Source organism: Notolepis coatsorum, assembly GCF_963971535.1.
Source record: "Notolepis coatsorum genome assembly, chromosome: 19".
In the NCBI taxonomy this organism is placed as follows: domain Eukaryota; kingdom Metazoa; phylum Chordata; class Actinopteri; order Aulopiformes; family Paralepididae; genus Notolepis; species Notolepis coatsorum.
The window spans coordinates 30,211,936-30,225,972 of NC_140183.1; the positions used below are offsets into that span (position 1 = coordinate 30,211,936).

Consider the following 14,037-nt stretch of genomic DNA (forward strand, 5'->3'; position numbering starts at 1 on the left):
ACATAACGTGTAACTACTGTATGGGAATGGTCAATGTCTGTATACTATGTGAGCTGCGAGATACCCTGAATTTCCCCAAGGGGATTAATAAAGTATCTATCTATCTATCTATCTATCTATCTATCTATCTATCTATCTATCTATCTATCATATGAGCCTCGATTCCAAACGAAGACCCTCCATCTTTGATCCAGTTACCGAACGTATTTTTCAGCCCGGAATAATGGGATTTATGATTAGCCAATGGACATATCGATCTACCAGAATCCGATGACTAATGAAGAAATGCTGCCGGCGATCACATGGCCTGACGGTAGGACACTATTCCCCCAAATTACAGCTGGATTGGACATTGTTTTAAAACCTAACGTGATGATCAGTGAACATGGCTGATTGAACGCACACTATATTGCTAATAAATAATACTAATCGGCGTTCCCCGCCGCCCCCATTTCATCCATAGATGCTCTGTAATAGTCCGGATGCTACGCAGTTTGTTTTATTTCATTCGTATATATACAGCAGAAATGGCGTTTGATATAACGGCGCCAACGTTTAGCCTATTATCTAGCTTCCTGGAAAAAAGACTAGACGAAAAGCGCGATAAACCTTATATTCACGACGCTATAAAATGACAACCAACCGATGGATTTTTATTTTCTTTAAGCCATTATGAAGGCACGGTTTATGCACTCAAGTGACAATGAGAATGGACAGATAGCAATACTATAAATGATATATATATCTCTTAGAAAGTACATAGGTTTGTAAACAAACCGCTGTCCTCTGAGGCATAAATTGCCGCAAGACTGCGGACGCCAAAGTGTTAATACCCTAACCCTCTAATACCCTAGTCCCTTAACCTCTCAACAGTCCTGCAAATATAGCATAAAACGCCTGTCGATTGCATACTGAAAGTAAATTGGACACTATTCTGGAACCATTTGTAGCAGATGCACAAGTCTGGCCTTTTTTGAAAGAAAACACTATTTTCTTCCACAACAGGAATAATCACTCTGAGTTAGGGATGGGAATTGATAAGATTTGATCGATACGATTCCATTATCGATTCTGCTTATCGGTTCGATTCCCTTATCGATTCCTGCTCAATTAATAATTTAAATAAATACATTGGAAATGCAACAGAACTAAGCTGGTTAGAATAACAACATGCAACTTGACATTTCTGATTGTCACTTATTGTTGAGCCCCCATGTCAGAAAAATACAAAAACTGTAAAAAATAAAACATTAACTATAGCCTACACTTAAATAAAATAATGTATTTGAGATTCTCTTAAAATTAAAAAAAAAATTATTCTTAAACTAATTTAATCTATTGAATAACGACCTGTTGAATGTAACTACAGTTCAATATCTTAAACTAATTTAATCTATTGAACCGTAGTTGCATTCAACAGGTCGTTATTCCTCTGACTTCTCTGTCTCTGGTCTTTCAGACACACACACACACACACACAGAGCTCCCTCCCCGGGCCCCTGTCCTGTAAGGTATTGGCTTGTGTTGCTACACGGACATGTTTGTATGTTGCACGGTACTTCCTGACTTACATTAGTAAACAAACAGTCAACGTGATCTCTGTCTCTTATTATATGTGAACTAAAGAGTACAAGGTTTACACAACAGCCCCCACCCCCTTTTTTATTTTATTTGTACCTGTACTACCTGCTGTCAGCTGTTATCTCTCTCTGTGAGCTTGATTAGCTAACGTTAGCTAGCGTTAGCTCCGCGGCTCTGAATTAAATCAATGACTAGGTTCTAAAACATTGGAGTAGTTTTCACTGCACATAGAAGCAGCCAAACAGCGGGAGCATTTCGGGAGCATATGACCAAAACCCAGGCAATTTCGAGCCCTTAACACTTTCAGAGCCCAAGCTTAACCTTGATTTACCGGTTGAATGCCCACCATCTACTTCAATGTTAGCATTAATAACGCCTAATCTATGTTTTAAATTATGTGTCTAATCTGCCCGTCGCTTATCAATGACTCGTTTTCCAGTCAACATTGTCGAAGCGGACTGTTTTTTTTATCGGTTCATTTTCGTTTTATAGCATTTTGAAAAGCCCTCGTTTTCAAGGAAAATATAAATATTCCATGATAAAAGACGTTTACTGGAATATTCTAGAATTCAATGACCGACGTTAAATGATTCATGTAGTATGGGTGATATATTGATCATGCGATGTTGATCGATGCGATCCATTTCCGGTTTGTATATTACTAATACACGTCCAAATCATGTTGATTATTGAGTTATGGCAAATATTCATATCGACGGTGTCTATATTGGGCCCCGGGACGATCACCGAGTGGCCGGACGGAAATAGGGGATGGACCACTTCCGGTTCGGGCAACTTCCTGTTTGGCAACTCGCCGATCGGCCACCAGGTGGCGGTATTGAAGCGTTGCAGAGTTGTGCCGAGTCCCACAGCATCACCCAAGACTCCGTCATTTTTCTGCCTATTTATGAATCGTTTTCAAATAAACGCTAGATTATCGATAGTATATGTGTACGTATGCAAAATCGATTCTCTGATTTCCTCATCAGCGATCGCGCACACAGAGACACATCACACATAGGGGACACGCTGATATCTCAGCGAATACAACTCTGATTATCCCAAGACTGGTAAAATAGATTCCTTACCTCAGATCAGATGTTCTCCAAAAAGATCATTCCAATTCCTGATCGCCATTCCAAATATCGATCACTACTGTCTACTATCGATTGGCTACTGTGAATATATATTCCAGGCTGATTCCCGTCCCGCGATGACTTCCATGTTGAGCAGACAGCTTGCCAGCTCAAGGAGCCAGCTGGCTCCGCCTCTACATATCGACTGATCCCAGGTCAGTCTAAGCGACTGACGTGCAGTTACTCAGGGATAGACGATAGGGGGCGCTTTTTTCCATTTTGAGCTGCTGGAGGAGCTGCTGTACCAATGGGAGACTTGGTTGATGAAATATGAAATCAGATCGCTAATAAAAAAAAATAAAACGTTAATACACGTCGTGGGCATTCAGGCATTGGGCTGATAAAACGTCATATGATGTCATGGGCACTGAAAGTGTTAAAGAATAAAATAGTCTGCCATGGCTACATGCGTGGCGCTAACGTTATGCACAACTGTAGGAAAAACCTGGCATCGATAAGAGGAATCGATAGTCACGGAGGCATGCGATTCCAGGAATCGGACAATTAGGAATCGATTCCCATCCCTACTCTGAGTGCTATTGTCTAGGGCCCTATGGAATCCGCAATCGTGGAGGATTTCACGGAATTTAGATATTAACACGGAATTTGGAATTATCGCGGAATGGCGTGGAATTTGCTTAAGTTATACATAAATCGGTTTTCATATAAATCAATCTTCACTACGACTCTAGAACAGTGACTCTGCACGGTCTACGGAGACACAGAAATTACTGCTACCAAATCCATTCCGGGACATAATGAGCGCATAATGAGTCTCTCTCTCTCTCTCTCTCGGAACGCAGTGTGCACTTACTTGCATTGCGTGTAATGAATCTCTTTCTCTCTCTCTCGGAACGCAGTGCGTGCTTACTTGCGTCGCGTGTAATGAGTCTGTCTCTCTCTCAACGCAGTGCACGCTTACTTGCGTCGCGCGTAATGAGAGTCTCTCGGAACGCAGTGCATGCTTACTTGCGTCACGCGTAACGAGAGTCTCTCTCTCTCTCAAGTAGCCAAATGTTACATTTGGATATTTGGATAACTGGATATTTGGACAGTGTGTGTGTGCGTGCGCGTGAAATACCAGATGAGGTCAAAGGAGTTTGATAGTATTTACTGAGGATGGACAGATAATGTTGATATTTAAACTTAAAAAGATAATTATACAGAGAGAAGCTTCAGCAAGTACAAAACGCTGCTGACCGACAAAAGAGAATCCCTCACTGAGGAAAACACAAAGCGCCTAACCATCATGTATCACAATGGTGATGTCAGCCAGAGATGGGGAGAAGCATGAACCTTTAAAGGACATCTCTTTGAAAGAAATTACATTTTAGTTTTGTTCTGATTTATTTTAGACAAATGATTATTTTGTATTATTTAACTATTTAATTGTTATTTAGTTATTGCACTGCACTGGCAGTTGAACTGCATTGAACTGAACTGGCACTGTTGTACGGCAGATGTACTGTTATTAAAGTTAGTTTAAAACATAATTTTGTGGGGCGCCCCAGTGGCGAACCACATAACACGCTGAGTCGCGGCACGGCTGACCCGCGTTCGATTCCCGAACCCGTCGTTATTTGTCGAATGTCTTCCCCCCACTCTGTCTCCCATTTCACCTCTCTCTCTCTCTCTCTCTCTCTCTCTCTCTCTCTCTCTCTCTCTCTCTCTCTCTCTCTCTACTGGACTGCCCAGTAGAATAAAGAGATAAACGCTAAAAAAAAAAATCTTAAAAAAAAAAAAACATAATTTTGTATTGTTTATTTTGGTTCAACTTAAATCCAAAGGAAAAAATATAAAAAACAGAGAAGTGAAAAATGTAAAACAGGAAAATTCTAATCCGAAAACAGGAAAAGATAAAAACAGATTTCATAGGGCCCTACTATTGTCGTAGAGTTACAGAGGAGTGAAATAAAAGTTATTTTCATTTCTGTCTGAATTATTTTCCAAACAAATGCCTGCAGATCTATCTACTTTATAGTTATTAGCTGAATTACAATATCACAAAAAAATTGTGTTTTACACATCTTTATCTAAGCGTGCTTAGGCGTTTTTCCAAAAAGGAGTGAGAGGAGTCACCACTACCTCAGGCCCCTCTCCCCCTCCCCCACTAATCTCTTGTCACATACACCACCCCTACACATACACAAACAAACCCTCAACCCCCAGAGGAGCAACAACAAAGAGAGAGACGTACGTTCATTTCCTTGCGTACAGTATGCTTTTACCACTTCTCGGCCTCAGAAACCCAACTCAAGTAAGATGTTGTTTTTTTCTGAATTTCATTGGCTACACAAACGGTCAATCATTTTCCGCGTCAGAGGTGATTTGTCCAGTCATTGAGAGGCGAAGCCGGAGGTGGTCACTTTTTCTAAACTGACGCTTGTTGGCTCTTTAGTCTTATAGAATAGAATAGAAATACTTTATTTATCCAGAGGGAAATTCAGCACTACAGATCGCTCACAGTAAACAGTAAACATTTAGGTAGTCAAAAACAAAAGTCACGAATAAGAATAAAGAATATAATACGGTCCGGGATATACATTCTGACCCGAGATTGGACGCACGTAATAAATCAAGCGGAGTGTCAATCAAACGGCGGCCATTTTAGCTTTCAACCGATGTGTTGGTTGAGACAATAACACAGCATGATGCCGACAGGTTAATACCCTAACCCCTAGTCCTCTAATACCCTAACCCTCTAATACCCTAACCCCTAGTCCTCTTAATACCCTAACCCCTAATCCTATAATACCCTAAACCCTAGACCTCGAATACCCTAACCCAGGGGTCTCAAACTCGCGGGCCAATTGCGGCCCGCTGGATGATATTTTGCGCCCCCCTACTTGACATCAAAGTTTAGTGTTAGTGCGGCCCGCGCGCAACTTTTTGCCGAGTCGTTGAGTTGGAAGTTTTATTTATTTTATCACTTGTAGGCTACCATAGCGCAGGCTCATGACAGCAACGTTATGTTAGTGACTTGGTTGAAACGTGATTCCGGAGTGATACCAAGTAAAGTGGAAGGAAAATATATCCTGTCACCCAGTGCGTATGGCAGGCATCCTCAAAATGTTACGCTATCTCCTAGGGATGGGCATTTTAATGAGAAATCCAGATCGATTGATCGCATGCTATACTTGATTGATCGTGTATTACTCGAAAAGGGAAAAGAAACTTAAATAAAAAAGATATTTGAATACCTTTTTTTTTTTTTTGTTCATTCACATATATATGTTTAAGGAAACCAACAAACAGTTATAATCTTACACATACATGTGAAAAGATATGTAAAAAAAATTATAATAATAATTCATAAACATTTATAATTTCGATTTTTTTTTTTTTTTTTTTTTTATTGCTTCGATTACTCACGCCCCATCCCTACTATCTCCTCTGCAAGCACTGCATTTTGAAACGCCACTACGAAACAAAACAGTTATTTTGATGCAACCTTTCCTCAAAATTCAGTGCTAAGAACCACACAAATAAATGGAATGAAATCATCATATCAAGCTGCAAGCAGAATTATTGTTAAATCTATGTCACAACGAGAAAAAGCAACCAAGTCCTCACTCAGTGGCATGGGTTTTGGCTAAACACAAGAAGCCATTCTCTGATGCATACATAATAAAATAATGTATGACTGAAGTGATGGAGACCATGTTTGATGGCAAACAAAAGCAAATCCCCCTCAGATAGCACAGCAACCAGAATAACTGAAATACTGGCTGGTGATTTGATTAAACAGCTTTGTGATAGAATAAAAAAATGCACAGTGCATTTCCATAGCTGTGGATGAGTCCACTGATACCACTGAGAAGCCTATGTTCTGAAGAACCGTTCATGTTCTGAAGAACTGTTCATGTTCTGAAATAACACAGCATGATGCCGACAGGTTAATACCCTAACCCCTAGTCCTCTAATACCCTAACCCCTAGTCCTCTAATACCCTAACCCCTAGTCCTCTAATACCCTAACCCCTAGTCCTCTTAATACCCTAACCCCTAGTCCTCTAATACCCTAACCCCTAGTCCTATAATACCCTAACCCCTAGTCCCTTAACTCCTAATATCCCAACCCCTAGTCTCTTAATACCCTAACCCCAGTCCTCTAATACCCTAACCCTTAGTCCTTTAATACCATAATCCCTAGTCCCTCAATACCCCAACCCCTAGTCCCTACACATTGGGCGACGGGCATTGTGCCCATCTTATACCACTCTCTGCCAGCACTGTAAGCCTATGGAGATGTTTACCTTCTTTGCAGGGCTATAACTTTTTAATTGTATTGCTATATTGACATTACTATGGCCCATTCAACATCGATTATCTATCGTTCCGGATGTGGGAACGTTATATTTTTTCATTCATACATTGTTGTGTTAATAGTACCGTCTTGAATATAAGTATGTTTATAAGCTTTTCTGCTGTAATTCCAAAAACGCTAGTTATAGGCCCAAACGCATATGATAGATCAGGGGTGCACAACCTTTTTTGAACCAAGATCAACTTTTTAATTTACCACCTAGCCGAGAGCTACCAGCCAAAATTGTATATTGTAAGCCGTCATTTGAGGCTTTATAAAAGCAGCATAATGAACACAAATCTGTCAGTGCCGAGTCCGACCTCATCTTAAATACCAAACAGCATTGCTTGTTGTAGTTAACAAGGAGAGGCAGAGTTGATTTAGCAAAAAATATAAAAAATAAAATCTTTTTTTAATCTAATTTTATTAATCAAGATCTACTTGAAATCAGCCCGCGATCTACCTGTCGATCGCGATCGACTGGTTGGGCACCACTGTGATAGATTATCGATTGCCGTTTCTTTCCTATACACGCTATATTAAAAAAATCCAAATGTATATGATCGGTATACATTATGCTTCATCATGCGTGGAGGAAAGGGGGGGCGGGGGTTGTCTATAATTCCTTTATCGTCAGTAACGGCTTTATGTAGTATGGGTTGATAATATATTGATCAGACTGTTTGCAAACAAAGAAACGCACAATCGGGCTGAAAATAACGTTACTGTCCTCTTACCGTTCGCCGATGAGACTGGAAGAAAAATATCCCAATTATTTGACGCCGATCGCCTAGATCCATTTCCGGTTTGTATGGCACAATAAACGCCAAAATCATATCGATTATTGCGTTATCGCAGCGATCCATATGCACGCCAGTGTTTGTCTGGACCCACGTAACAAGATGTTACTGCCGGAGGAATTTCCTCGACGCACCGATCACAACTTCCGGTTTTGAGAGTGTAACTCGCCCGACCATCCACCAGGCGGCGGTATTGAGGCGTTGCAATCTCATTCAGGGTCCCGCTGCAGCACCGGAGGTTGGCTGGATGAATTATGAATGCCATGGGCGAAAAAATGAAATATTGATTTCAAAAACGGCTTACGCCGTTGTTGGCGAACAACGCATGGCGGCCAAAAAAGGCGTAACTCGTTTATGGCGACCAATGTGTTAATACCCCAACCCCTAGTCCTCTAATACCCTAACCCCTAGTTCTCTAATACCCTAACCCCTAGTCCTCTAATACCCTAACCCCTAGTCCTCTAATACCCTAACCCCTAGTTCTCTAATACCCTAACCCCTAGTCCTCTAATACCCTAACCCCTAGTTCTCTAATACCCTAACCCCTAGTCCTATAATACCCTAACCCCTAGTTCTCTAATACCCTAACCCCTAGTTCTCTAATACCCTAACCCCTAGTCCTATAATACCCTAACCCAAATCTCTCTGTCTCTCTAGGAGGCCAAAGGATGCCATTGCTGCGAGGCCCTCCCCCTCACGGTATGATGGCCCCACCCCTTCCCCGCCCCCCTCCCCCTCCTCCCATGATGATGGCTCCTCCTCTGCAGATCCATGCCCCGCCCCAAGCCCCACCACAGGTTCCACCACAAACCATTCAGCACCAACACATGGTCACAGCACCACAGGTCAGTAAACCAGTCAGTCAGTAAACCAGTTAGTCAGTCAGTCAGTCAGTCAATATAATCTCTCTCTCTCTCTCTCTCTCTCTCAGATTAGAGATATGGCTCCCATGGTCTCAGCCCCACTCACCAGACCAGTGGTCCTGCCTCCTGTCAAACCAACGCCATCAATCTTCCAGGCAGCACCCACGGTTTACTCCGCCCCTCCTACCCCTACTGCTCCTCCCCCCAAGAGACCTGACCTCCGCGCCCAGAGACAAGCTAGAATGGTATAATCTGTTTATCTGTCTAGGAGGGTACTATCTGTCTCTCTGTGTATCTGTCTGTCTACATACCATAGACTAGATATCATAGGATATAGATATTATTGAATAGATATACAGATATAGATATTATAGAATGGAGATACCAATATGGATTTCATGGAATAGAGAATTCTAAAAACCAAGCTAACTTTGTGTGTGTGCAGGAGGAGCTAGCTATGCGGGTGGCAGAGCAACAGGCAGTCGTCATGGCAGCAGGTCTCCTGGAGAAGAAGGAGCAGTCTGAAGACAACAGCAGCGTTATCGGTCCCAGCATGCCAGACCCTCAACCCTCTCACACTGAGGTAAGACCTTGACCTCTGACCCCCAACCCTCTCACACGCGTGTTTTCGAAAACCTAGCTGCATTTCTGGCAGACGCTCTCTGATTGGCACTGACTGACGCTCTCTGATTGGCCACTGACGCGTTTGCCCAATCGCGTGACGAGCTGTGTCTTTGCCCATTTCCACGTCAAACAGCCTGCAAACTACCTGGCGTTCTATCGCCATGCTCTAAGACAAACTCTAACCTTAACCAACTTCAAAAGAGTGCCTAAGCTTAACCGTCGAAAGAACTTGCCGTCACGCTCTAAGACAAACTCTAACCTTAACCAACTTCGAAAGAGTGCCTAAGCTTAACCAGTGTAGAAACAGGCGTCGGCCAATCAGAGAGCGTCTTGCCAGAAATGCGGCTAGGTTTCGAAATCACGCCTCTCACACTGAGGTAAGACCTTGACCTATGACCCTCACACACTGAGGTAACTAACCCTGATCACCACCAAAAACGGTTGTCCCAAGCTGAGCTGTCCTGTCTGTCTGTGTGTCATGTGGTCCTCCAGCCAGCAGAGGGTGGAACAGAGGACAAGAAGAAAGGAAAAGGCGAGAAGACGAAGAAGTGCATCCGTACAGCTGCTGGTACCGCCTGGGAGGACCAGAGTCTGTTAGAATGGGATTCTGGTAATAAATATACTGTTTACTACTTATAGTTACTATAATAACTATCAAATACATACTGACTAGTTTTGTTTCTTTAATTTTAGTCCAATTTAACCAGCTAGTATGTGTTGAGAAGATCTGTTTGTAGAGTCAGACATTATGATTTACCAGCTAGTATGTGTTGAGAAGATCTGTTTGTAGAGTCAGACATTATGATTTATCAGCTGAGACTCCTAAAACATCCTGCTGCAGTTCTTTTCCTCAATATATTCTCTCTTTCTTGCTCTCTCTCTCTCTCTCTCTCTCTGTCTCTCTCTCTCTCTCTTTCACCAGATGATTTTCGTATCTTCTGTGGTGATCTTGGTAATGAGGTAAATGATGACATCCTGGCCAGAGCGTTCAGCAGGTACCCCTCCTTCCTGAAGGCCAAGGTACTACTGTTATTTACTCATTAGGGATGTTCCGAAGCTTCAGTACTAATTATCATAGAATAATGAAAACATCAGTACTAATTATCATAGAATAATATAAGCTTCATTACTAATTATAGAATAATCTAAACGGCAGTACTAATTATCATATAATAATCTAAGCTTCAGTACTAATTATCATAGAATAATCTAAGCTTCTTGTTTTATTTCTATACGCTATTTCTTATGCTGATGTAGGCACATTTTTGGAGGGTAAAAAACAAAGAAGCATTCCCATAGTGATTTTTACAGGTTTCCATGGCAGTGGTTGAGTAACTTGAGTTGTTATTGTTTTTGTCAGGTGGTGAGGGACAAACGTACTGGGAAGACCAAAGGCTACGGCTTTGTCAGCTTCAAAGACCCCAACGACTATGTCAGAGCTATGAGAGAGATGAACGGTGAGAGAGAGATGACAAATGTGACCCCCAGAATAGGAAGGTTGCTCTGCAGCATAGAGTAACATTAAAGTGCAATAGTAATATACAATGTACAGGTGATTAAACTGGATATTGAATATATAAATGAGCACTACTGGGTAATAGTGCTAATCAGATGTATGTACAGTGATGTACAGGTATAAAGACACTGGTAGTAAGTCATACTGGCCAGCAGCGTAACTAGTAAGAGTAGGTAAGGGATATGTATTGTTGTGTATGGAGAGGGGAAAAGAGGGAGATATGAAAAGAGAGATGGAGAGAGGGATGAAAAGTGAAATGGAGAGAGATGGAGAGAGAGAGGAAAGGTGAGATGGGGGAGAGGGAAAGTGAGATGGAGAGAAATGAAAAGTGAGTGAGAGAGAGAGCACTTATTTATTTATTATGTTATTCCTTTGTGAAAAACATCATGCACTGTAATGTCTAATCACGTTCCATTTGTATATACAATATGGTGAATAAAGTAATCTGAATCTGAAGGTGAGAGGGAGGGAGAGGAAAAGTGATATGGAGAGAGAAATTAAACGTGAGATTGAGATTGAGAGGAAAGGTGAGAGGGAGGGAGAGGAAAAGTGAGATGGAGAAAGATGAAAAGAGAAAGAAGTATTCTAGCATCCACCCTGTCAAACTGTTATAAACAAATGCTTGCTTTATGCAGCCATTTAACACAAAAGGATGATCCTCATGCATTGCAAATTTGCATCAAATTCAAATCAGAGTGATGCACAAAATAACTTAAAAGAAAATAATAATTTAAAACAATGAATAAAGTGTGCATGAAATAATAGGGGAAAGAAAACGTTAGGAACTTGTTACATTCACCCACACAAGGGCTGAGTAATCACACACCCCCTCTCTCTCTCACACACACACACACTCTCCCAGCTCTCTTTCCCCTTCCTCATCTCTCTCACCCCCCTCTCTCTCTCTATATCTCACACACACACACACACACACACACACACACTTCAGAAACAAACATAGTATCAATGAGAGCATCAATAATACATCTGAGTGTATATAAATTTTTTACGTTAACACATTCCCTGCCACGCAATTTGAGCATCTTATACCATTCTCTGCCAGCACTGTAAGCCTATGGAGATGTTCACCTTCTTTGCAGGGCTATAACTTTTTAAATTGTATTGCTAAATTGACATTACTATGGCCCATTCAACATCGATTATCTATCGTTCAGGATGTAGGAACGTTTTACTTTTTCATTCATACGAAAATACCGTCTAGAATATAAATATGTTTTTATCGTGAGATATAGGCATAAACGCATATATAGATTATCAAATGCCGTTTGTTGCCGATCCACGCTATATAAAAAATTTCAACTGTACATGATCCTAAACGTTATGACTGATCATGCGCGGATGAACGGAGGGGGGGGGGGGGGTCGTTTATAATTCTGTGATCGTCGTTAAATGCTTTATGTGGTATGGGTGATATGTTGATCAGAGCAGTTTGCATGGATAATAATAAACAAACCGGCTGAAAGTAACGTCAGCGCCCTCTTACCGTTCGACGATGAGACTGGAGGAAAAAGATCCCACTTATTTGACGGCGATCGCCTAAATCCATTTCCGGTTTGTATAATCATAATACACGGACATCGATTATTGCATTATGGCAGCGATCGCTACACACGGACGTTTGTATACAGTCCCGCAACAATATGCAAGTGGCCGGACGCCTTTCGCATTTTTTTAAATATGATCTCAATAACGTTGTACGCCGTGGATTGGCAGAATTAGCATGAACTTGAAACACGTCATACAACGTTTTTGGCGCAGGATGTGTTAATCGTGAGTTAAAAAAATTGTGGCGTTAATAGAATCGGGCGATAACGCGTTAATACCGCGTTAACTTTGACGGCCTTAATTAAAATACATGAATACCGGTATCAATTTCTACAGGGAAATGTGTTTGTATGAATATGTACAGTATATTAATATGTGTGTGTGTGTGTGTGTGTGTGTGTAGGGAAGTATGTGGGCAGTCGTCCCATCAAGCTGAGGAAGAGCATGTGGAAGGACAGGAACATGGACGTCGTCCGCAAGAAACAGAGAGAGAAGAAGAAACTAGGTCTCCGATAAGACACCTCCTGGCTCTGTGTGTGTGCGTTCGTGTGTGTGTGTGTGTTACTGGCTGGTGGGTGTGGCTACTGATATCATCCATTATTTAGGTTTGTTTTCTTTGTGTAAATGTTTTGTCTGGTAAATAAATGCATGTGTCCCTCAGCAGCCACCATAGCAGCAGAATGAAGAGCTGCTCAAAATCAATTCTACAGTAATTTGTCATCAAATTGTAACTCTACACATCTGATTTATCAGTGAGCGGGAGAACCCCCCCCCCCCTCTCTATTTTTTTTATAATACTGGTCAAATAGTGTTTTTGTGTTAGCTGAACAGTTATCAGTTATCATTATTTACTGTTATTATTTTGAGATGCTGAGAGAATGTGTGTAGCCATTTTACTGATGCAGGACTTTTTCAATAAAAAAAACATAATTTCTAAACCTCCGGGCAGTTATTGATTTGAACTGATCTGGAACCAGGCTACATGACTGAGACCTGGGGGATATCTGATTGGATGACATATGATATGAGTGCAGTTTCACTTTCTGTCCACATGAGGGGGCCCCAACATAACTACTGCACACACAGCAGGACGGTTTCGAAGCCTACCACTAACTTGCTGTGTCTGAAATCTGTCCGGTACCTACACAATCAGACAAGCTACTAACCCTACGACCCTCAGTACCTACACAATCAGACAGAAGCTACTAACCCTACTACCCTCAGTACCTACACAATAAGACAGAAGCTACTACCCTCAGTACCACCTACACAATCAGACAGAAGCTATTACCCTCACTACCTACACAATCAGACAAGCTACTAACCATACTGCCCTCAGTACCTACACAATCAGACAGAAGCTACTACCCTCAGTACCTACACAATCTAACAGATGCTACTAACCCTATTACCCTCAGTACCTACACAATCCGACACGCTACTAACCCTACTACCCTCAGTACCTACACAACCACAAGCTACTAACCCTACTGCCCTCAGTACCTACACAAGCAGATAGAAGCTACCAACCCTACTTTCCACACTATACGTTTAGAACCTGTTCAGTAGGTAAAAAATCTGCTCCAACTATCCAGTGGGGAAGTTAAGTTTTTGTCCTGCCCCTTGTCCTTGTCATGGTGATATGA

At 41.6% G+C, this 14,037-nt stretch overlaps 1 protein-coding gene across 1 annotated transcript in view; it reads left to right on the plus strand.

Moving 5' to 3' along the window:
• Positions 1 to 13,323, plus strand: part of rbm42 (RNA binding motif protein 42) — a 32,694-nt gene extending 19,371 nt beyond the window's left edge. Inside the window, exons 6-12 of the mRNA XM_084336474.1 lie at positions 8,480 to 8,667; positions 8,754 to 8,930; positions 9,131 to 9,268; positions 9,802 to 9,919; positions 10,232 to 10,329; positions 10,670 to 10,766; positions 12,795 to 13,323. Of these exons, the coding sequence (XP_084192600.1) occupies positions 8,480 to 8,667; positions 8,754 to 8,930; positions 9,131 to 9,268; positions 9,802 to 9,919; positions 10,232 to 10,329; positions 10,670 to 10,766; positions 12,795 to 12,907 (929 nt within the window). The 3' untranslated portion in view covers positions 12,908 to 13,323. The remainder of the gene's footprint in view (positions 1 to 8,479; positions 8,668 to 8,753; positions 8,931 to 9,130; positions 9,269 to 9,801; positions 9,920 to 10,231; positions 10,330 to 10,669; positions 10,767 to 12,794) is intronic.
• The last annotated feature ends 714 nt before the right edge of the window (positions 13,324 to 14,037 follow it).